Source organism: Aythya ferina, assembly GCF_964211825.1.
Source record: "Aythya ferina genome assembly, chromosome: 1".
Lineage (NCBI taxonomy): Eukaryota > Metazoa > Chordata > Aves > Anseriformes > Anatidae > Aythya > Aythya ferina.
The window spans coordinates 153,627,810-153,651,030 of NC_140296.1; the positions used below are offsets into that span (position 1 = coordinate 153,627,810).

General features: G+C 53.9%; 2 protein-coding genes across 7 annotated transcripts in view; one reads left to right on the forward strand and one right to left on the reverse strand.

The window, feature by feature from the left end:
• The first annotated feature begins 523 nt into the window (after positions 1–523).
• On the forward strand, positions 524–22,615 carry SGSM3 (small G protein signaling modulator 3). Of its 5 annotated transcripts, XM_084507073.1 has the most exons (23): positions 3,073–4,013; positions 6,751–6,820; positions 7,384–7,469; positions 8,123–8,189; positions 8,919–9,127; positions 9,255–9,362; positions 9,683–9,826; positions 10,230–10,425; positions 10,596–10,741; positions 11,148–11,375; positions 12,032–12,086; positions 15,233–15,360; positions 15,472–15,627; positions 16,144–16,198; positions 16,462–16,511; positions 17,036–17,188; positions 17,280–17,350; positions 17,460–17,508; positions 17,816–17,901; positions 18,144–18,266; positions 18,973–19,033; positions 19,249–19,293; positions 20,157–22,615. In XM_084507073.1, the coding sequence occupies exons 2-23, from the start codon at positions 6,814–6,816 to the stop codon at positions 20,172–20,174; spliced, it is 2,241 nt and encodes a 746-aa protein (XP_084363199.1). In that variant the 5' UTR covers positions 3,073–4,013; positions 6,751–6,813; the 3' UTR covers positions 20,175–22,615. The 5 variants fall into 5 exon arrangements, with proteins under 5 accessions (XP_084363195.1, XP_084363197.1, XP_084363199.1 ...); XM_084507069.1 differs by lacking the exon at positions 3,073–4,013 and adding an exon at positions 524–605 and having other exon boundaries at positions 19,249–22,615; XM_084507071.1 differs by lacking the exon at positions 3,073–4,013 and adding an exon at positions 1,578–1,601 and having other exon boundaries at positions 19,249–22,615.
• Positions 18,726–23,221, reverse strand: part of MRTFA (myocardin related transcription factor A) — a 75,660-nt gene continuing 71,164 nt past the window's right edge. For both annotated transcript variants that reach the window (XM_084507068.1, XM_084507067.1), the window contains one exon: positions 18,726–23,143. In XM_084507068.1, the coding sequence (XP_084363194.1) occupies positions 22,644–23,143 (500 nt within the window). In that variant the 3' untranslated portion in view covers positions 18,726–22,643. The remainder of the gene's footprint in view (positions 23,144–23,221) is intronic.

A 23,221-nucleotide genomic window follows, 5' to 3' on the forward strand; every position in this document is an offset into this window, starting at 1 on the left:
TGGTGTTTAACATATTTTGCCTGTTTGTCCTATTAAAAATTAATTAGCCAGCTGCTTGGGAAGGGTGACTTCAACTGAGCTCGAGGGAAAACAGAAATCCTCCTGTTTTTCGGTCCTTTCCTGTGTGGGGTTTAAAAAAAAAAAAAAAAAAAAAAAAAAGGACCAGGTAATGGATCTCATCATGTGGAAATAAATCCCTGTGCTGGGAAGGGGCAGGTGTGTGTTCTGTGACGGTTGGGGTTACTGAACGTGAGGTGAGGCGCTGTGAGGTAGGACTCCTCCTCAAGGCTTCCAGCCCCCGGGAGGAGCCGGGTGTGGGACCTCACGTCCTTTATTTCCCCCAGTGCCGCCAGAAAGCGCTTCGGAAGTGCTTGTTTTATCGCGACACGCCTCCCGGCAGCCCCTATCGCCGACAGAGGCGCTGAGGAAAGCAGCGGCGCCGCCGCCTACAACCCCCGGCGTGCCCCGTGCCGCCGCCCGGATGCCGCGCATGCGCGCAGCGCCTCCCGGAGCGGCGTGTGGGGCCGCCGCGGGGCCGGGCGCCCGCAGTGGGGGGACGGGCGGGCGGCGAGGCGGGGGGGCGCCGCCGCCGCTGACGGGAGCAGGTGAGCCGGGGCGGGATGGGGGGTCCTGACCCGATCCGGGGGGCTCGGCCGGCCGCCCCTCAGCCTCTGGGGCTTCCCTTCGCCTTCTTTTCCCCTTCCCTTCCCGTCCTTTCCCTTCCCTCGGGGTGGTGGGGTCGGGGGGGGAGCATTCCCCGCTGTGCCTGCCTCCTGCCCCCCGGCTTTCCGAGGGGGCTCCGTGTCCGAGCAGGCGCTTCTCTGCCGGACAGGTGGCTTTCAGCGATGCTCTTTGTGGTTTTTGTTATTTTTTTTTTTTTGGTTTGTCCGTGACGGCACAGCATCCTCACTCACGATGATTCACGATGCCTCAGGCATGGCTCAATGCGATGCTCTTGGAGGGAGGAGGGGGGGGGGGAGCGGTCGGGATAAAGTAGTAAAAGTGCCGCGAGGAAATGGAGGCTCCGTCGGCTGTAATGCACGGGAGAGCGAGGCCACAGCTTGCTGCAGGTGAGGTGTGCATCAGGTGGTCGGTAGCAGGAGGCTGGAGCCCAAAAACCCCAGCAGAAGGAGCAGGGCGCTGCCGTGCCGCGGCAGGGCTGCTGGCTGGGCTACCTGAGGAGCTTTCCAGCTGCTCCAGAGTGCTGGGGGGGAAAAGCTGCTGGAGCGAAGATTTATTTCCTTATGGCTTTCCGGATGCACAGTGTGTGTGTGTGTGTGGTTTTCCCTCTGCAGAAAGGATGGTTGGGTCCTACCCCAGAGAGTTCACGAAGTAAAAAGGAGGGGAGGGTGTGAGGAGAGGCACGGCGTGTGCTTAAAGAGGTCAAGTGGGGATGGGCTGTGTCCCCTTAATATAAGGGTGTGTTAATGCCGTATTTAAAAGGCCAAAATGCCAGGTACTACCTTCTTCTCTTCCTGTTTAGGGTAATATTTTGACAACAGGTCTTCGTAATCTCAGGGAGATGTCATTCGTAGCGACCCTCCCTCCAAAGGAGGCTGAAGGAAATACATGAGCAGCAGCGGAGAGGAGGGAGCACGCTGGTAAGGGGGTGATGAGTAACATCAGCCAGTGAGTGAGGGAAACACAGCACAGCTGCCAGGACTGCAGCCATCCCCCAGCTTTGGGGTCTCCACTAGTGCCATTTCGGTACGCCTTCATTGCCGTGCTGTTAATTTGTTGCTTGCTTTCCTGTGAGAGGGCATCTTTTGCAACTCTCAGTGTTCCAGAAGACCTTGAAGATCTTCAAGATAGGCTATACTCAAAATACTTCGCTTCTGTAAATGAATGCCTCTTATGTGAGGTGGCTTGGTAATCGTAGGGACTGCTGGATCAGTGATCTGCATGAAATGAGCTGCGGGCCTCAGTCGCATTCTTAATGAATCGGTCTGCGTGATGCCAAGTTGCCTGCCATGCTCGGTGTTTGTCAGGCTGCTGTGACCAAGAAATCAGGGAGTTTGGCCCTGAGCGGTACTGCATTTGCCATTGCAGCTGTTTTGGAAATGATTGGGGTGCTTGGTGCCCATTGTCCTGGCTGTTAACCTGTTAAAACACAAGAAGGGAAGAAAGCTTGTGGGGGAAAAGAAGTCCTTGCAACTTTATCAAAGGTAAGGATGTGCTGGGGCGTGTGGCCCTACAGCTACTGTAGCTGATGATCACCGCTGCTGGTGGTGATCTGCATCACGTCGGTGACCCTGATCCTATGCAGACTTGAATTGATAGGATCTTAGGGACTCTGTAGTTGTCAGGTGTGATGAGGTGGATGGAGAGTTTCACTGCATGCGGTGAATGCGGTGTCCCAAATGTCCCTGGAGAGCTGGAGAGGTGTTGGCATTTCAGCGTTGTATCCTCAGCAGCACAAGGACTCGTTTGAACTTCTTTCCTTGCCACCTTTCATCAGACAGTCAAATCCTGAGACACGCAGAGCTCGCGCAGGGTGACTGGGGAGGGGTGTTTGTGTCTCGCTGTGCTTGTCTGCTGTCCTGCTGCTGGCTCCAGAGAGGGAGGAGGAGAAGGAGGAGGAGGAGGATGTTGTCTTGCCACGTTTGTTTTGGCTCTGAGGAACTCTCAGCTGTTTTTACACAGGAATGCAACAAGTGATACTGGTAACAGCAATTCTGGTTCTGGCTTTAAAAAAAGTGCCTTAGGGGAAGAAGAAATGTATTTGTTTTATGAGATAGGAGAGAAAAAGATAGCATTTGGTCATTTGTATGATGAGAACTGTTGTCGCTGCCCAGTCAGTGCAGTTTCTTGGCTGGGTAACACCTGATGATTCAGAGATGAGAGAGAATGTCCATAACCCAACAGCCCTTTTGTTCTGGGCAGGAATTCTTCCTGATCCCCAGAAATGGGAAATGTGGTTATTTTTGCCTTGTTTTGTTACAAATGCTAATGATTGTCACGCAGTTTGCTTTTATTTTTCCTCTCAGTTACCCATGTATATGTGCTTCTGCAGGAGCAAGATCCGAGTAGTCTAACGCGAGGTGTTAGATGGGAGCTTTGCAAGCAGTCCTGGAGCCCTGGCAGGTGTTTTGAGTGTTTAGCCTCTTCAGAAAGTTGAGTTCTGGAAAGACAGAGCCCCGGAGGGGATAAATCTTGAGTGCTGTGGGAGATATTTTCCTTGAAAAGCTGTTTTTTTGGAGCTAAATGAAGTGAGACCTGCTAGGCGAGGCTGAGGTTCTTTCGCTGAGACTGTTTGTGCATGAGCGGCACAGTGACAGGGGAAGTGACCTGGATCTAGCCTTTCCTGCGTGGGAATGACAAGCCCTGGCAACTAAAGCTCTGCAGATCCGTCAGAGGCTGTACCGAGGCAGAGTCATTCCTCAGGCTGTTCCTCTGCCACTGGGAGCAGTAGGATGAGAGCAGCCTGAGAATCAAACTTCCACCTGGGAGCTCGTGGGGCTGGCTCTGGATGCAGTGGAGAGCCTTGGATGATTATAGAAAAACATATGAATAACTGTCAGTGATGTCTTTCAGCATTTCTTTGGTTTGTAGAGCCTCAAGTCTCTTAACAAGTGCTTGCTTTCAGACTTCTGTAGAGCAAATGAAGCTGGACAGTTGCTGTAACCCCATCACCTTTCACAGACCTCTTAGAAACGGTTTGCAGGCTTGCCGAAGTTCACGGACCAGAGGTTAGAAACATCTTTTGGAAAGTTTGGGAGGAAAATGAGTTTTTGTGGAGTTCTGCAGAAGTGCCCTGGTGCTATACCGTGCTTATTTGGGTGAAAGCATCCTTTTATTACACATCAATAAATTGCATCACGGAAAGGTGTTTGGGGTCCATTTAGCTGCTAACCAGAAGCCTCTGGATTGTGTTTGTGTAGCAGTATTTGATGTGAAGCCACCTTTGCAGCCTTCCCTGAAGACGTGGGCTCTCACAAACCCACCCTCTGGCACCCACGGGTTTCATCCCGCCACGTTTGAAGTGAGGAGAGTTTCACCGTGCAGCAAGAGAGGTGGGAGCAGACACCTCTGTGTAGTTTGTGTCCTGGCCCCTTTTTTTTTTTTTTTCCATCCCCATTCAATGCAGACTTGAAAAAACAAACCAACAGCCCTCAGCTATTGTTCCAGAGCTTGGTCTGGCGGAACCTCCTCATGTGAGATGGGAGGAGCGCTCTGTGTTCCCATCACATATCCTCTCCCCACGCAAATAATGGGAATGCCAGGAAAGGGGAACTCCTCCTCTTGTGATCCCAAGGGTCTGGGCAAACCGAGTTCTCCACTGCGGTGCAGTTCATGCTTAGCAGGTGCCCAGCGTGTGCTGTGTAAGGACAGACACCTGATTTCCAGGGCTAAAAAGCCAGGGTTGGGACACGAGGGCAGGAGGTGCCTGCTTCTTGTCTGTGCTTCATCGCTTACGTAGGTAGTTGTGAAGCTGGAGTTTCCTTCTGCCTGCGTACGCACAGAGCAAATATTGACTCGAGGAACTAATGGCATTTGCAGCTCCGGGATGTGCCTCTACCTGGCCCGAAGGGGAAGGCTCTGGGGGAAGGGAAGGCAAAGGGGAATTACCGGGTTCGGGGTTACTGGGTTCCTGCTCCCCTTGCCTGTTGCAAGTCAGGATTTTAACTCAGAAAACAAAACCTTTCTGAGTGTGAGGGGGCAGAAACGAACTGCCTGATCCAGGGCAGGCTTCTTCTCTGATTTCTAAGAGAGGGGCAGTCTGGATGGCAAACTGGATGCAATCTCCTTGAGGTTTAAAAGCTGAGCTTCTAGGACTGCAACAAAGCATGTGGCCTTGTGTTGCATACTGTGGCTTTGCAATCACTTGTCTTTCCTAAAACTTTTTTATCTTTTTTTTTAAACACAGGAAGAATGTAGAGAGCAGTGGAAAGCAGCTGGCAGGGGGATTGGCTGCGTGCAGAGCATTGCTTCGTGTTCAGTGGGAAGTCGAGCTTTTTCCCGTGCTTAGTGGCAGAGGAAGTGATTGTGTGTGATGCTTCCCTGACAGTGGATGAAAGTCTGGCAAGAATTGTGGTTGTTCTCCTTCTGGTGGTGGTTGCTGGTTGCTCCCTGCATGGCTGTTAGTTGTAGGGTCTGCAGCATACAAAAGCAGTGCTTTGTCAAACTCTTCAGTGCTGCTTTTCTGCCGGATTTTATTTCTGTTTGGCTAAAATCACCAGAGGAAGAACATCCCTGGGAAGGAGTTTTTGTTCCAGAATAAGGATCCTACCGAAAAGTTCCCGGAGGCCAGGCTTTCGGGAAGGTTTCCCTAGGAACCAGAGGCAGGAAAAACCTGCCCACCTTGTTCAGCGCCCTGATACCAGGGGAGGAAGGCCAGCAGAGGAGCTGTTGCTGCCAAGGCGGAGGCCGGGCTGCGTGACGTGGGCAGGGGGAGGTGTTCCCCAGTGCTGCACCTGCCCTGGGACCTGGAGTCCAGTCTCCTAGTTGTGGTGTCTTACTGGGGGCAAACTTGGTGCTAAGAGAGCAAGTGGGGCCACTGGGGTGACAGAAGGACAGGGGAGAGTTCACAGAACTCACAGGTGAGCAGCTGGTCACTGTGTGGACAACATAACCTCAGAAACAAAAGCTGGACTTGTTTTTTTTTCCTCCTTTTTGCTGTAAGTTGGTGTCAGATCACAGTGTCTGTTCAGCCATGCCAGCCTGTCTCATGCCGAGAACTGTTTGACTCTGGGAGGAAGGAGCCTTATCTTTTGCGTTCCCAGATGCCTTCCTACCTGCTTATCTGAGTGCTGGAGCGAGGCTCTTCTAGGCTGCAGCTGCTTGCTGAGATGCAGAGGCAGGAGCGGCAGTGTAACCTTGCAGTGGTTTGCAGCCAGGAGCAGCTGTACTGCAAAGGGGAAGCTGGAAAATCCATCCGAGGTGTGCAAACATTATTTTCTCCCAAGTTCTTTCCTAAGAACTCTTTTAAGCTCGAGTGGCTGATATATCCCGACTTTCTCTGCTTGCTGGAGGTGGCTCTCGCCATCTCCCACACACACAGAGCTATGCGAATTATCCTGAAGCCCAAAATACCTGTTTCTGACCACCAAACTATTCTGTTGCTGTACTGGAAACCCCTTGTCTGAATCTGCCGTGAACTGGTGCCAGGAAGGTAAGGAGAGTGTGTGCTGGTTCATCATGAACTCTGTTACCTGATGCATTTCAGAGGAGCCTGGCTCATTGCAGGGGTTTCTCCCTGGCATGTTCTCCACATTCTGGGCTAGTTGATCACAGGAAGGCCTTGTCAGAGATTTTCCTAGTGCCCTTCAAGAGTTTATGCCACAGCCTAACACACATCGCTCCTGTTTTGTGCTGATGCTCCTAAAACCTGTTTCAGACTTCCTGAGTCTAAAGACACCCCTCAAACCCTCGTCACCATTCCAGTCCCTTCTCCACGGCTGGTGACTTCAGAGAACGATCAGGTGTTGTTTTAGCATCTGTAATTAAATACAGGACTCACTGTGATGGAATTTGGCTTGATTTTTGGCATACTTTCAGTCAGCAATGCTGGTGGTGTCCCACAGAATTTGGTAGATGATGCCGTGCTCTTTCTAGCTGATAGGTGTGAAATGAAGAGGGAATTCCGCTCTTTGAAGGTTAATTTTCCTGTGGGGAGCTTAAATACTGAGGGATTTTAATTCTCCTGTGGAGAATTTGTGTGTGAAGGGTCTGTCTGTCCCTCCCTGTGCTCTCAGGTACTAACTGATGAGATGCCCTCATAATCAATTCTTCTTTTTCTGTGTGTAACAGGATAGTGACCTCTCACCTCTGAGACCAGTGGGCAGCCTCTGCCACGCAGCCTTACCTAGCACGATGTCAGGTGAGCAGACAAAAAGGGACCTTCTTATTTGATTGCATTTTCTTTCTTCATCTACAGCTTAGCAGAGCAAAGGTACGGGTTCCTGTAGATGTCCTTTTCATTACCATACTACTCTGTGTAAAACAGAGGGAGAGCAAGTGCCCTGCTCCTTGTGACACAGCTGCCTTTTTGTTCAGGAAGAGCTCAATTCCTCCTTTTGCCCTGTGCTGAGGCTGCTTCAGCCATTGAATACAGAGGAAGGAGGAGAACGAAATGCAATTTGCCTTCCCCCATGCCAAGGGAAGCCGAGCTGCTCGGTGGGACACCACCTGAGGCTGGGAAGGGGCTCACCTGGAGCACACAAGACCATGGCAGGTGCACGTGGGTTGCTGCAGCTTTCTACACACGGGCTGGCAACCTCGGAGGGAGGGCAGCAGCCTCCCAGGCCTTCATCAGCAAGGGGAGCAGATGAGCATCCTGCTGAGGGCTTTGATTTCCCATTTTGGTGCCTGGCTGGCAGAGTGTGCATGTTCACGGGGAGTCCTTCTGGGTTCTCACTGCTGCGTGTTGCTCTCTCTGTTTAGGCCACCACACTCCCTCTGCTGGGGGTCCCTTCTCAGCGCTCACCCCCAGCATTTGGCCGCAGGAGATCCTGGCAAAATACACACAGGTACGGCGCGGGGCAGGGAGGGTAAATGCTCTGGTTCTGTGCAGAAAAAAAAAAGGGACCCTGTTGGCTTTTGGGGTCTCCAAGCACTGTAGGGGAAAGGAGGGAGGGAGGCACTGCTCCACCAGTGGTGTGGTTGCAGACACTTGTTTGCCACTCGACCTTCATTTGTCTCGTGGCTGTGGCTCTCGCAAGAGGATCTTGCAGGGTGTCAAGAAACTTGGGTGAGTTATTGCCCTGCTGTGTGGCAACTCTTGCTCCACTGTGAAAATGTTGACACTCGGAGGGAGCCTCTGTCACCATCAGGCTGCTCTGGGTGGCTTGCACAGGGCAGGAAGGGCTCGCCTCAGGGCTTGCCGCCAGGTGGGCAGAGCAGGAAGGAAGGAGGCAGCCCTGGAGCTCTGCAACCTGCCCGCGGGGTTTGCTGAAGGCAGCTGCGCCCAGAGAGGCAGGTTAAAGCTGATCTGGGAGCTCTGCTAGGGCACGGGACGAGCGGGTGGGCTTGTAGGGAATGGAGGCACCTGTAGGATTTTAACCTCTGGGCGAGGAGCGCAGTGGCTCAGAGGGCTCGGTGCGGTGGGACGGGGTGGAATTTGGTGGTACCTGCTGGGCTGTGCAGCGGTGAAAATATCTGTTCTCCTTCCTCACGCCCCCAGAAAGAAGAGGCCATCGAGCAGCCCGAGTTCAAGTACGACGAATTCGGTTTCCGAGTTGATAAGGAAGGTAAAGCCAGCCCCATCCCTCCCCATTTGGAAATGGGGACATTTCCAGCTCTCAGGCCATGCAGCTTGAGGGCAGAGCTTGTTTGCACGCGTACCCTGAGGCATCTTGAGCTGTAGAGGATCCTCTCGAAGCAATGACCTGAGAGAGAGCAATTTCCTTCAGACAGAACATTTGATGGACTTGTGCAGTCTGAAACCAGCAGAAAGGTTTGGATTGCTTTGCTGGGATCTGTGTTAGGATGAAGGATGCCTTACGTCAAACCTGTGCTGGCACTGAAGTATATTTTGGAGAGATGGCCCGAGATTAAGGTGCCCTCTCATTGTGAATTTGCCAGTGTTCTTATTAAAGATCTTTTTGGTGATTAGCTCTCCCTGAAGTTAACATTTTGTGCCTCATTACTTGCATGAGCATATGGCTTTCTGCTTGTCGCCGCCGAGGCTCGCTCTGCTTTTGTCAGCTTGATTTACAGATCCTCACAAAACCCAGCAGGATGACTGCTGCCAGGGTCTTGTTTCATTCCTGCCATGCTCTGCTGTAAATCAGGAGTGAACAGAGGCTTCGGTGCCTTTTGCTTACAACCAAAAAATTGCTACGTGGAGAAGAAACTTAGAAACCAAGCTCTGCCTTCCCGTGCTCTGGCTGGAAGACACGAATGTTTTGATGTGCTTTCTTCAGATGGATGTGCTGCTCCTCACCCGTCTCCATGTCTCTCCCTTCCCTTGCTCTCAGATGGTGCTGAGACCAACTCCAGCAAGCTCCTGGGGCTCCCGCTGACAGAGGAGCCGCAGCAGAGGCTCAAGTGGCAGGCTCACCTGGAGTTCACGCACAACCACGACGTGGGCGACCTCACCTGGGACAAAATCGAGGTCACCCTGCCGCGTTCAGACAAGCTGCGCTCGCTGGTGCTGGCCGGCATCCCGCACAGCATGAGGCCACAGGTGAGAGCGCTGCCTGGCAGGGCACAACCCCCTGCCTGGAGTAAGAGGCAGAGGAACGAGACCACATTCTTTTGGTTGAAGGGGTGCCAGGTTATGGCTCTCAGTGGCTCCTCCTTTCCTTGTTCAGCTGTGGATGCGCCTTTCTGGGGCCTTGCAGAAGAAGAGGAATTCCGAGATGTCGTATCGGGATATCGTGAAAAACAGCTCTAACGACGAGACCATTGCTGCAAAACAGGTGAGAGAGACTGCCTAGTGCTGGCTGGGCAGGAGAAATCTCCCCCACCAACAAGCCTGCTCTGAAGCTGGGGGGGGCTGAGTGCAGACAAATATTTCTTAGGAGCCACCAAGTCGCTGTCTGGCTTTTTTTGCATGTGTTATGAGGCTATTAAACTGGCCCCAGGTGCTTGGACAGGGCCTTCCTCAGTCCTCAAGGACTTGAGAATGGGTGGAGGGAAGCAGAGTTCCCTGAGGCAAGGAGCCACGGGTAAGTACAGAGAGCAGAAGGCCGTCGGGTGCTGCCAGCTGACCATTTCCTCGTTTGTGTCTGTCTGGCAGATTGAGAAGGACTTGCTCCGCACGATGCCCAGCAACGCCTGCTTCTCCAACATGAACAGCATCGGGGTGCCACGGCTACGCAGGATCCTACGGGGGCTTGCCTGGCTCTACCCGGAGATTGGCTATTGCCAAGGCACCGGCATGGTGAGTTGCTTTCCTGGTGCTTTTTGCAGTGGGGTCGATCTGTCTGTGGCAGCTGTGCTGGACTTGAGGCAATTTTTGGATTTGAGGCAATGCTGCCAGACACTGCGGCCTCCAGACTAGTTGAAGGGAAATTCATTCTGCATGGAACACTTCTTCCTAGGAGAGGTGGAGCAGAGCAACACCGTGTGTCCAAAGGGGTGGAATAATTCAGTCTGTCTATGGGGGAGGGACAGACAGGCTTCCTCTCTCTGAGGAGAAATCCCTTCCATGGGAGAGACTGCAGGAGAGCCACTAGAGAGAAAAGAAGGTGCTGGTCACCTAGGCACAGGTCTGTGTGAGGAGGGGAGAAGAGTTCCTCTCCTCTGCAGGCTTGGCACGCAGGCTTTCTTCCTTCAAATCCCAGGTGGCTGCCTCCCTGCTGCTCTTTCTGGAAGAGGAAGATGCCTTCTGGATGATGTGCGCTATCATTGAAGAGCTGGTTCCTGCCTCCTACTTCAGCACCACCCTGATGGGGGTGCAGACAGACCAGCGCGTCCTGCGGCAGCTCATTGTGCAGTACCTGCCCCGCCTGGACAAGCTGCTCCAGGAGCACGATATCGGTAAAAATGTGCCCGTAGCTTTTCTGGCCAGGGTGCTGTGCAGGCAGAGATCGCTGTGCTCCTTTCACAAAGGGAGAACAAGAGCTGGGAGGGCAGTGCTCGGGGGAGTCCATCCCCAAAGGCTGGCTGAGTTCCCCTGTCGTGATTCCTGTCTGTGTCTCTACTCACAGAGCTGTCCCTCATCACCTTGCACTGGTTCCTCACCTCTTTCGCTAGCGTCGTCCACATCAAGCTGCTGCTGCGCATTTGGGACCTCTTCTTCTACCAGGGCTCCCTGGTGCTGTTCCAGCTCACGCTGGGCATGCTCAGCATGAAGGTAACTGCTGCCCCCACTTCCTTCTTTCAGTGCTTAATGGCAAATTTTAGGGGCAAGGTTTTGTATCCACTTCTTCTGTGTGGTCTGGGAAAATGTGTGAAGGGCAAAGGTGAGTAAGGGGAAGGTAGAGTACAGCAGGTGCTACACAGCATGTGAGACTGAGTAGTTTCCCTTTCCTTGACCCTGGGAAGATCCCTGCTGTGCCTGCTCCTGGTGGAGTAGCTTCTATTTGATTGATTTGACTTCATTTCAATGGTGGATGTTAAATAGAGTTCGGGGAGCAGAGCTCAGTGCAGTAGATAGTGCCCAGGCTGTGAGCTGAGCGTCAAATCACATCCAGCAGCCCCAAGAGCAGAGCTGTCGTGTGCTTACCGTTCCGTGTGGTAAAATGATGGCATCATTGCAGGAGGATGAGCTGATCCAGTCCGAGAACTCTGCCTCGATCTTCAACACGCTGTCGGACATCCCCAGCCAGATCGAGGACGCCGACGTGCTGCTGCGGGAGGCCATGCGCGTGGCGGGCTCACTGACAGACGTGGCGGTGGAGACCCAGCGTCGCAAACACCTGGCCTACCTCATTGCCGACCAAGGGCAGCTGCTCAACTCCAGCACCGCCGTCAACAATTTGTCCAAAGTGAGTGCCCAGATCGCTTGGAATTAACCCGAGCACACGAAATGCAATAAGAGTGGGATTAAGGCATTAGTGAGAAACCAATATGCTGAAATAACTCTGGAAGGGAGAGTCAGAAAACAGCAGCAGCCTTTGAGAAGCTGAAAAAGAAATTCATCTGTGTTTAACCTCAGACTGCAGTCTGCAGCTGCAGATGTAGTAGCTCCCGTTTGTCAAGCCTGTGTGGAAGATATATTCTGGATGCTCCTCTGTGTGCTTATCGGCAGACAATCCTGCAGTTCTGAAACGTAATGGGCATCCACTTAGAAATCTAAACACAATTACGTGTAGAACTGCTGCTGGCAACAGGTAGAATTAAAACTAAAATCATTCAGTTGAATCACGGTTGGTTCTCGAACTTCAATTATGCTTTTGTAATAATTGGGCTATAAATAACTTGTTGCGCATGGAGCAGGTCAAGCAGGAGAGCTGATTCACTGCAGCTGGAACTGGAACAACTGTCTAAAATTGCTGGGTCACTTGTTGGCCCCTTCCAGCAGTTACTGTCAGGACCCCTTGCTCAGACCTGACCGTTGTGGAGGGTTGCTTCCTTTTCCTGTACTAAATCTGCTGTAATGTGTGCATTTTCCTTCTTTTTCTCTTTTCTCTCTCCCCCGTAGATTGTGCGGCGCAGGACTCAGCGCAGGAAATCTGGCATTACCTCTCTGCTGTTCGGTAAGGACAGTCCTGTGCCTGCCCTGTGGTGTGGATGGATCTGGCAACCTAGGAGGGAGGGTGCTGAGTGACAGGGAAACTCTGAGAAGAGGAGAGGAGGGAGCTGGAAATGAAGGATGAGAGGGAAGAAGTGTAGTTTTCTATTCACTCGCTTTGGTCTGAGCTCAGAAAGTGAGTTTCAGATCAGCTGGTAAGTCCTGAAGTGGTGACTGATAGTGGGCTGCAGCTCAGCCCTATGCAACGTCCTCCTTGCACTGCCCAATGCCCTAACACATCTTCTGGCAGACCACGTGCAGTCCATGGGCTGTATGCTGTAGTCTCCTGATACTGCTCCTCTGAGCTCAGGAGCATCGTATCTGAAGATCTGAGACAGGACGGGATGGTCCAGTGGGTCATCCATCAAGTTTTTTAAGTCAAAATTTAAAAATGCAGACATCCCTCATGCTTCTTCCTCTTACCTGCTACAAGAGTTTGATGTCACGAACAAACGTCTTTGATTCTTTACTCTCACTGCTTATGAGCTCGCCCAGCATACGTCCAGAAAGCACATGGCCAGGATAGGTTTTGCATAGATACAAAAATAACTTCTGTGGCTTTTGTAATAGCCTTCTCTATCGTAAACCTCACTGTCATCACCTTCTGTGCAACTGGCTAGCTGTCTTGAAATTGCTACATCTCACCACAGAAATTTGTTTTTCCGGGGAAGGAGAATGTACTGAGTTTACAAGGTTTAGATAATGTTCCAGTTGTGGTTGAAATGGCCTGAATAAACTTAAAGCTGTGTTTTACTGGTCTCTTCAGAGAAGAGCTTTTCTAATGGTCTCTGGGAAGCTCACATCTTGTCAGAGGCTTTGCTTACACGCACACACAGCATTGCATAGAAAAACGATAGTACAGCACTGGTGAAGCTGTAAGGTTGAGCATGCAGAAGTGAAGAAAGGCAGGAAGGTTGGGAAGGTTGTTACTGCAACCTGGACTCTTCTGTGTAAGGCTATCATATGGTCAGTACACGCTGAATCTGTAGGGAACGTAGCTGCCACGTGCATCTTTCTTGTGTCTCAGCCTCTTCTTGGCCAAGTTTGAGCACCTTCCTTGGAGGTGATAGTGAGTATCCCCAGGCAACAAGGTAAATCTGAAGTTCAAGTCTCAAAGTGTATCAGTGGTGGAAGATGATTGATGATCACTGAGGTGATTGATGGTGGCTTTTATGTACAGTGACTGTCATGCTTTTGTCCTTAATAACTAAAACGTTATTTAAAATGTGTGTGATAGTGGTTTTACCACTAGTGGCACCTAGTCTTGCTCTGGGTGGGAGTAAGAATTTATCCAGAACCTAATTCTTCTTCCATAGAGAGAATGAAGACGTAGAAGTAACTTGGACAGGGGTAGTACAATCACTGGAGAGCTGTTTGGAAGGGACCTGGAGGAGGTTGGTAGTCCGACCTCTTGTGTTCATGCTAGATCAGGTCAGCCAGGGCTTTCTGTAGCTGAGCCTCAAGAGGTTGGATCAGATCTCTAACAAAGAAATAGAAAAAAGAAATGACGAAAGGCCGTACGTGTTGCCCTTTTCCTGTTAGCTGGTCGTTGCCCCAAGGAGACCCAGGAGGGCTCGTCCTCCTCTGCACAACTGCTCGGTCTTTGCAGCTCAAAATAGAGCCTCATCACATGTGGCTGGTCCCGCACTCATTTCCTGTTTTGGAAACACCCCCAGGTGCAGCGAGGTGAATCTGGTGGAAACCCCAGGCGCTTTCCTCTGTGTTTCGTGTGTTTGGAGGTGGGAGGGTGCAGAACTTTCCTGGCTCTCCTGCTCGTGTCTGGGTGGGATTCATCAGGGTGCAGGATTTTGGCCAGAAGGGGCCAAATGATGAAACAAAGAGTCAGCAATCTGTGTAAACCAGGGCAGCCCACGGCTAGCGTGGCTGTGGTTGTAGTTTCTTCTTTAGTCACATTCTGTTTCAGCAGCGTGAATTTTCCAGGAATCTCCCCCACGGTCTGCGTGATCACTCATCTATTTACGATCTTCCTCTCTCTCTCAATCTGCAGTGAGGCTTCTTACGTCCTACCCCATTGCCTTAGGAGGAGGTTTTGTTAATTTTCATTATTTGGCCTTGGAGTTAGTGTGTGTTCGCCTATTCTAGTCCAGAAGCAAAGTTCAGTTTTTCTCTTATGCTCTCTGTCTAAATCTGACTCTTATTAAATAGAGCAAATGGAAAAGAATTATAAAAATCATTTTAAATCTAATATTGTGTTTCCAGTTATGTTCTTAAAGTTTGGGACTTTTTAATTAGTATCACTTGGATTAAAAGACACCGTTAATCACTTTTCAGTAAGCAGGAGCTATTCTTCGTGTACGCATCGCAAAAATGGATCTAGGAAAATACACGTTGAATTTAAAACAAATGATATTTCTTAGGAAAAGAAGCAAATGATTAATCACGTACCCAATTTTTAAGGCATTCAGACGCATTCATTGCCTAAATAATCAATACCAGTAGGTGTCTTTCTGCATAAATGAATAGGATTTTTGGCAGCTTATGTGGGAATTAGTAAAAGTTGGAAGTTGGGTTACTTTTATTTTGTACTTATGACCATCTGTATACACCAAAATGTTTGAACTTTGGCTGTTAGGGAGGCAGAGGTGACGGAGGATGGAAGCTTCTCTCTCATGGCTCTCACTTCTGGGCTGACACAGGAAAGTGGCCTGTCTTGGTTTTCACATCTTTTTCAGGTCTCAGTGAAGGAGATGCTCTCACCCTGTACGCCGTGCAAAAGTTATAAGTAGTTTTCACAAAAGCTGTTTCAGTTTTAAGAGCATTTCAGTTCCAGAAGACTTTTGCAGTGTCCCTAGTTCTGAGTCTGACCATGGTGCTGCCCCTGTGTGCTGTGCAGGCAGTGCAGCAGCGGCTCGGCTCGCTAAGATCCCAGACAGCGTCCTCCCAGTCCCATGTATTCGTTGGAAATAGCAGCTCCTTAAAAATTGGGACAGCCTTGTTGATAATTCTTACTTACATTAGTGAGTAGATCGGCAGTAGGTTCCTGCCTTAATGCAGGCAGGCTTGTTTGATTTCTGGCACTAATAAGAAATAAATATCTCATGCTTGGTTTCCTTTTCCTCACCTTCCCCCTGGCCGTGTGGGCTCCACCAGGGGACGACGACCTGGAGGCCCTGAAAGCCAAGAACATCAAGCAGACGGAGCTGGTGGCTGACCTCCGCGAGGCCATCCTGCAGGTGGCCCGGCACTTCCAGTGCGTGGATCCCAAGAACTGCAGCATTGTGAGTGGGACGGGGGCTGCCACGTGCAGAACAGGCGCTGTAAGCTCTGGGAGATGAGCTGGGAGTCACCTGCTGGTCTTCATTCCTCTTTGCTCTGCATCCTTGTGCCAGGACCTGACCCCAGACTACAGCATGGAGAGCCACCAGCGGGACCACGAGAACTACGTGGCCTGCTCCCGCAACCGCCGGCGCCGCGCCAAGGCCCTGCTGGACTTCGAGCGCCACGACGACGACGAGCTGGGCTTCCGCAAGAACGATATCATCACGGTGCGAGGGGCAGCGCGGGGCATACCCAGCCCGTCTGGGAGATCCACTCAGGGTAGCTGGGGGTCCGAGGGAAGCACTGGGTGGCTCTGGGATGAGGCAGGATGTGAGTATTGTTCTGTTGGTCTTTCTCAACACAACTACAAAGGCCCTTTCCTGGCTGCCATACAGCAGAGCCAAAGCTTGATTTGGTGCCAGTTCAACGCCTCACACCAGGCTGTGGTAAGGCTGTAAAAGCATCCGTTTGCCTTTTAGCTGTGGGCGCCCCATCTGGAAGTGGGGAAAGAGGAATGACGTTATGTTTGCAGTAGCTTTTTGCCATTGAAAACCCTGCACCACATGAGATGAAGGCATTGGCAAAAGAGGAGAAGGCAGTTCCTCATGGTGCACACACAGTCAGGCAGCTGTAGCCCTCCTCACCTGTGGGGGGAGAGTTCTGCGTCCTGCCTCCATTCCTTGCTGCTTGCGAGTCGTCGTCTGACACTCTTCAACCGCTGTTTCCCACCCCCTGTCTTTCAGATCATTTCCCAGAAGGACGAGCACTGTTGGGTGGGAGAGCTGAATGGACTGAGAGGTGAGAGCGGGGCAGGCTGAAACGGGGGGGGAGAGCAGGGTGGGATGCAAAGGATGGTGGTTGGGTGCACATCATCTCCGCTGCTGGTGGGCGGGATCCTGTAATTGGCTTCCTCCTGCAGTTGCCTGAATTCTTGTGATTTTTCAGGCTGCTTGCTTCCTTCTCTGAGGTTGGACTCCATGAACTCTGATTAATTCTCAGCCCCCACTGGTTTCTCATCTCCCCTGTTTGTTAGGCTCACCTCTTTTGTCCATCCTTCGTAGGTTGGTTTCCTGCAAAATTTGTGGAGATCTTGGATGAGAGGAGCAAAGAGGTAATTAAACAATAATAATACTAATTGAAAAGGGCCCTGTATTGCCCTCACTGAGTGCATTTGTGGGGAGCTGAGCGCAGTGCTTGGAGACCGGCTCTGGGAAAGCTGAGCAGCCGTAGGGCAGGCACGCAGCAGGATGCTGGGGCAGGGTTTCGGCCTGCTTCCCTCTGCCTGTGCTCTCTTCCTCCTTTGAGGCTGTCCCTGTGGATCTTGCCGGTGCTTTCTGGTCACCACAGTGGATTCTCCCCCAGCAGCTGTGCCTGAGGGAGCAGTGCCTTGGTTCCCCTGGTGAGATGCCAGCTGTTTCGAGCAGGTGCCCCTCGTGGGGCAGCGCTAGGCACAGAAGTACTGGTGGCCCAGCAAGTCCCAGGGGGCCAGCACTGACCGTGGCACCTCACACAAGATCATAAAGGGCCGAGGGAGGGGGCTGGGAGTGAAGGAGGCATGCGTGGAGCAGCTGTGGGTGAGCACACCACCTCCGTGTGCTATCCCAATGCACTGAGCTGGTTCTTGGTGCCCCTCAGTACTCCATTGCTGGCGACGATTCGGTGACAGAAGGGGTGACGGACCTGGTGCGAGGCACGCTGTGTCCAGCCCTCAAGTCCATATTTGAGCACGGACTGAAGAAGCCGTCGCTGCTGGGGGGCGCCTGCCACCCCTGGCTGTTCATCGAAGAGGTGAGGCGGCTCCCTTCCCTTCCTGGGGCTGGGCCGAAGGGGCTGTAGGGCGGTGTAAGGTCGTGTGCCGACTGTCCCTCTTCCTTCCTAGGCTGCAAGCAGGGAAGTGGAAAGGGATTTTGACTCCGTGTATTCTCGCCTGGTGCTCTGCAAGACGTACAGGTAAGGCCGCGTTATTTGCACCCTGCTCCTGCGTGCCCATCAAACTGCTGCTCTCCACCTTGGGGAGGTGCCCCAGCCTCCTCGTAGCTGTGCGCTGTGATCTTTTCAGGCTCGATGAAGATGGCAAAGTCCTCACCCCAGAGGAGCTGCTTTACCGGGTGAGCGCTGCCCCAGCCCAGCCGGTAACAGGGCTGTTTCCTGGGGGGCTGCTGGAGGGCACTGCCCTTCAGGGAGGTGCTTGGGAGTCTCCCTGAGCTTCCCCGACTGGGGAGAGGCACAAATGGGAACTGTCTGGCAGCCTCAGCCCCTGTGATGCTGGTGGGTGGCACTGGGTGAGGCTGGGAGCACGCTGGGGGGCTCTGGGGGGGGGCAGCGTTCGGCTGTGCTGCTGACACGGGATCTCAGCTCGGCCCCGGCTGAGGCTGAGCTGCGAGGAGGCCGTAACCACATCTTCCTGCCCTCCAGGCAGTTCAGGCTGTGAACATGACGCACGACGCCGCACACGCACAGATGGACGTGAAGCTTCGTTCCCTCATCTGTGTGGGACTCAAGTGAGTCACCTGGGCCTGCCGCCCCCAGCGCCGGGGGTGCGAGGAGCCTGGGAGGGGGCAGAGCAGGCTCACGAGCAGCGGTTGTTTCAGCCTGCCTTGGGGTCGTTGGGGGGTGCTGGTCCCGACGGGGACGAGATTGTGGGCTGGGGTCGAGGCTGGGGCTGAGAACAGCCTGTCCCAAAGGGGCAGAGCTTCTTCCCATGGCTTCAGCCGAGTAACGTGCCTCCACCCCCTCGCCGCAGCGAGCAGGTGCTACATTTGTGGCTGGAGGTGCTGTGCTCGAGCCTGCAGACCGTGGAGAAGTGGTTCCATCCCTGGTCCTTCCTGCGCAGCCCCGGCTGGGTGCAGATCAAGTGTGAGCTGAGGTGAGTCTGGCCCCTCGGGCCTCGCCTGGATTTCCTCCTCCCCTGCGGGAGCTGGGCCTCACCGTGGCGGGTTTTGGACCCTCTCCCGCCAGCAGCAGCGCCCAGATCTCTTTCCGTGTGCTGAGGCAGCAGCAACCATCTAGACAGCCTAATGGGATGCGCTGGGCCTGCCGGATTTAAGGGCAAGCCCTGGCTCCTGGGGAGCTGTCGTGACAAGCAGGCAGCAGCTGCCCATTCCCTCTGCACTGCACTGGATCCCTCACAGCCTGGGGCAGAGCTCGTTCAGCACAACCACAGCACCAAGGGGCTGCTTCTGGGCTGGAATGGGGTTGTGGGGAGCAGGAGCTGAGCCCTGGGCCGTGGACTCTTCCCTCAGCCACTAGTGCCCGTGGTGCAGCAGAGCCCGGGGCTGCGCTGCTGTGTCAGGCTCTGTAGGGGCTGCACTTGAGTCGCGTTTTCGAGCTTCTCCTCCAGCCTGGGACTGGCAGGACGGGAAGTCCAAGCAGGAGGTGGAAAGAGGGGAAGGTGGAGAGCTGCTGCTGCTGCTCTGTCAGTGCCAGCAGGTGATCCCCACCCTTTCAGCTGGGTGTTTTTCTCGGGTGGGCTGGTGCAGTTGTGTGCCCGGGGGCAGCAGTGGCGGGCACGGGCTGGGAGCGTGCTCTGGGCGTGTGCCTGAGCGCCGGGCTGTGCTCTCCTTCCCTTCCAGGGTCCTCTGCAAATTCGCCTTCAGCCTGTCTCAGGACTGGGAGCTGCCCATAAAGAGGGAGGTGAGTGGGCAGCATCTCCTCCCCTCCTTCCTCTCACGGCCCGGGGCAGGGTCGGAGGCTGTGGATGGAGCCATTTTCCACAAGGCCTCTCCCCGCTGCGTGGAGGTGGGCAGTGCAGGAGCTGCCTGGCTGCTGTGCCCGCGTTTCACCCGCGGATGCTTCCCCCTCACTTTTCGGGGCGTGGCGCGCTGACCCGGCTCTCTGTCTCCCTGCAGGAGAAGGAGAAGAAGCCGCTGAAGGAAGGGGTGCAGGACATGCTGGTGAAGCACCATCTCTTCAGCTGGGACATAGACGGGTGACCCACACCCCGCCCCGGCCCGGGGAACCTTCTCAACGGCACACGCTCCTCTCCCCCACCCCGTCCCCTCCCCACACTTGTACCCGTGACAAAATCCCCCTCCAGGGGGCTGCCAGAGCTGCAGACCCCAGGGCTGCCACGGCTTCGCGGGGTGGCTTTGGGCTCTGGAAGGTGGGAATGGGGGGAATGGGGCTGTGGGAGCAGGGCCAGCACCACTGCTCCGGACCAGCCAGGGGCTCGCCTCCAACGGGGAGAGGGGAGGTGAAGCCCCAAGCACTTGGAGGGGTTCCCCTGACCTGGGGCCGGGGCAGGGAAGGGGAATCGGTGTTGGCCTCGTCCCACTGCTCTGGCAGCGGGGTGCTTATGAGGTGCCCGAGGGCACCAGCCCGCTACCGCTGGAACGTCTCCTCTGGGAGACAAAAACCAACACTCCCCGAAAACCCCCGAGTGTTTCATGCTGTCGTTTTAGTCTCTAGCTGATTTTTACCTTTAACCAAAAAGCTGTAAATTATCTCCAGGCCCGTGTGTATATTTTGGCACTGTTGTAGCTCAGGATGGGGTTGAGGTGGGAGCTGGCTCAGGGAGACTTAACTCGTCCTCCTGGCCCCGCCGTTGGCGGCAGGGCCAGGGCGGGAGGGGAGAATTGCTGCTTTGTGGTGGTGGCTCTGGATATGGAGTCTGTGACTTTCTACTGAAAGCGCTTGTCTGTGAGCACAAAACTACTCGTGAGATGACACTAGATTCTTACTGCCCTTTATTCCGTGGGTTTGTAAATAAAAACTGCATCTTGGGAGAGCGCTGGGCTGAGCCTTTGTTTTTGCACAGGGCCGGGGATGGATTTAATTCCTGAAGTCTTCAGTCTTCAGTAACTTGAGCCCCTGAAACACGGGAAATACTCAAAACCAAGGGACTAGGGCTGCTGGTGGCCAGCAGCAGTGCCTGCAGGTGGAGGGGTTTGTCCAAGAGCAGCCCGTAGCTGGGCGAGGCAGAGCGGCCCCGCGCCCTCCCAGCAGCGCAGCGCAGCAGAGACGCCTCGGAGCCCGTGGCTGTTTGGAATTTTTTTAATAAAATGGATTTTTTTTTTTTTTCTTCAAATATTTGTAACTGAAAAAATAATTCAATTTAAAGATCCGTTCTCTCCCCCGTCACCTCGTCGCCTTTTCCAGTTGAATACTCGCTCTGGATCCCATGCCCCAGCGCCGTCCCTCGCGGGCGGTGCTGCCCACCCCTCGCCGTTCGCTGCATAGTGGAAGGGGGAGTGCGTGCTAGTCAAATACACGGTACAAACAAGTAGTGGTTACAGCAGAAAGATTCAGGATTACATTCAAGGTAGAGGCAGAACATCAGGCTTTTTTTTTTTTTTTCTTTCTTTCTTTCTTTTCCCAATGGGTGCAAAAAACGTCCTTCCAGGGGAATACCTCTTCCAACAAAGAACTATTGAACTATTATTCAAACAAATAATAGTAAGAAAGCAGAGAACCGGGCTAGCCTCCTCCGGGCACGTCTCAGGGAAAAGATCACTCTGGGATATCCTGGGACAAGACGCTGTCTTCCCCCTGCCCCTGGCCATGAGGTTTTCGTGTGCTCTCCTAGTAGAAGCCCTTTGTGCAGAGGGGCTCCGGCAGGGTCGCGGGTTTCCTCAGCCAATTTCAAGTCCGTTGGGCAAATTGAACGAATTCCTACAGGTTTCACGAGCGGAGGTGGGGAGGTAAAGGCGAAGGGGAGCACCCGGGAGCTCCTCCTTTCACCGCCCACCCAGGGGAAGGGTGAAATCGGGCGCTGGCGCTGGCACCTCTGCCAGCAAGGAGCAGGGGGGCTGCAGGTGGAGTGCTCCCACCCTCCTGCAGGAGCAAATTGCACTTGGATACTTGAATTCTTTACGAATTGCCACTTGGTAATTCCTCGTACAAAAGAAATCACGCAGCTGTTTTGCTTTTTTTTTTTTGGGGGGGGGGGGAGGGCTAACCTTGAGCTCACTGCGGGCTAAAAGGAGCTGATTTTGCTGAGTATGACAAACAGGCAGCCTCATTTTTTTTTTTCCCCCTTATCCTTTAAAACCTTGGAGGGAAGGTTCTCATCCCCCTTTCCACCACGCCACCCTACTTTCCTCATAAGAAACCACTTGCCTCCTGTGCCCACATGGTCCCATGGCTGGGCAGCTGCCGGGGTGGGGGGAACAGGCTATAACACGGCCCTTGCCCAGTCTCCAAAATCTTGTGCTGCAAAGAGCGCAGGGCAGCAGCCCGTAGGGAGCAGTGAGGTTGCTTTTTTTTTTTTTTTTTTTTACCTTTTACCTCACTGGCCTGCAGGGAAACACTGAGGATTTGCTGCAGCGGAGCCGAGAGCAGCTGCCCCTTCCTTTCTCACCCCGTGGGGCAGCGCCTCTTCCCTTTCCTTGCCTGCGGGCCCTGCCAGCCTTCCTCGGGGCACGGGCACCCCTTTGGAGGGCTGGGGGGAGCTCCTTACGCTTGAGGCACCTGCTGCAGGGAGGAACAGCGCAGCTGAAGGCAGAAGAGAGATTGCACGTGGCCCCGAATGATATGTTGCTCGTTGCCAGCTGTGCCCGCCGCACGCTCCCCAGGGGCGGCTGGGGCCGAGGGGTGGGCTCCAGGCACAGCCAGAGGTCTGGGGGCAGCGAAGGACAGGGTTAACACACAAGGATCTGGATTTTAGCACCTTAAAAAAAAAAAAAAAAAGAAAAACAGAACCGAACCGTTGCTGCAGCCCAAAGCAAGTGAAGCAGCGGGCAGGCCTCTGCCAAGCTCAGCAGGATTTGGGAAACCAGCTTGGACAGTACCAGGCTGCTGGGAAACCCCGGTTTCCTTTGGCTATGTTGGGAAAAGCTGCCTGCTCTGCCCAGCTCCCCGTGGCCCTGCAGCACACCGGGCCCTCCCCGACAGCCTCCCGGAGCTGCCGTCCCTGCAAGGAGCGTGCTGCTGCTTTTGGGACGGGCTCGGGACCAATCCTGCCACATCCTGCAGCGAGGGAAGTCGTGCCCAGGAACATCTCAGCACACGGCTCCTGCCGGCTCCCTCCTCACCCGAGCTGGCTTGAGGCCGCCAGCCCCGGAGCTGCAGCCTCCCTGGCCTGCTTCGTGCAGGAAGGACACTGTTGGGGGAGGAGTACAAATACTAGGAGCTCCTTTCTTTTTTTTTTCTTTTTTTTTTTTTGTTGTTTTCTTTTTTTGTGTGTGTTTTTTGTGTGTTTTTTTGTGTGTTTTTTCTTTTTTTTTTTTTTTTTGGTTGACTGGCCTCTTCCCCCTGCATGCCCGTGCCCTCCCACGCCCGTTCCCTTCAGTCTCTGCTCACAGAGTTACAAGCACGAATCCCAGTGCAGCTGCAGGTCATGTCCATCAAGGAAGTCTGTGGAAAAGAGGCTGGGAGCCGCGGTGCTGAGGGGAGCCAGGCTCATGACGGACCCCCCCGGCAGCTCCAGCCAGTCCATGCTGTCCAAATTAGCCTCAGCCAGATCCAGGGCTATGCCCCCGGCCGGCTCGTGAGCAAAGTGCAATTCCGAGGTGTCCATGGGTGAAGGCGGGTGGTCCAGGATGGCCGAGCTGCTCAGCATCTCACTGTGGAGGTCATCGATCAGGGACAGGGGCTCCGGCCCGTCGTGGCCCGCCGTCAGCAGCGGGAGGCCGGTGCTGCTCTCTAGGAAGTCCTCCAGCCGGCCCACGGGCACCGGCTGCCCCATGGAGCCCGGCCCCGGCAGCTCCGAGGCCTGGTGGCTGCTGGGCGGCGAGGGGCAGGCGGGGGCCGCGGGGGGCTCTTTTCCAGCCGGGGACGACTGCTCCTTGAAGTCGGCAGAAATCTCTGTGTGGGGAGCAAACGCATGAAGCGGGGTGAGGAGAAGCTCCGCCGCAGACAGCGGGAGCCCTCCCACCCCGCCGG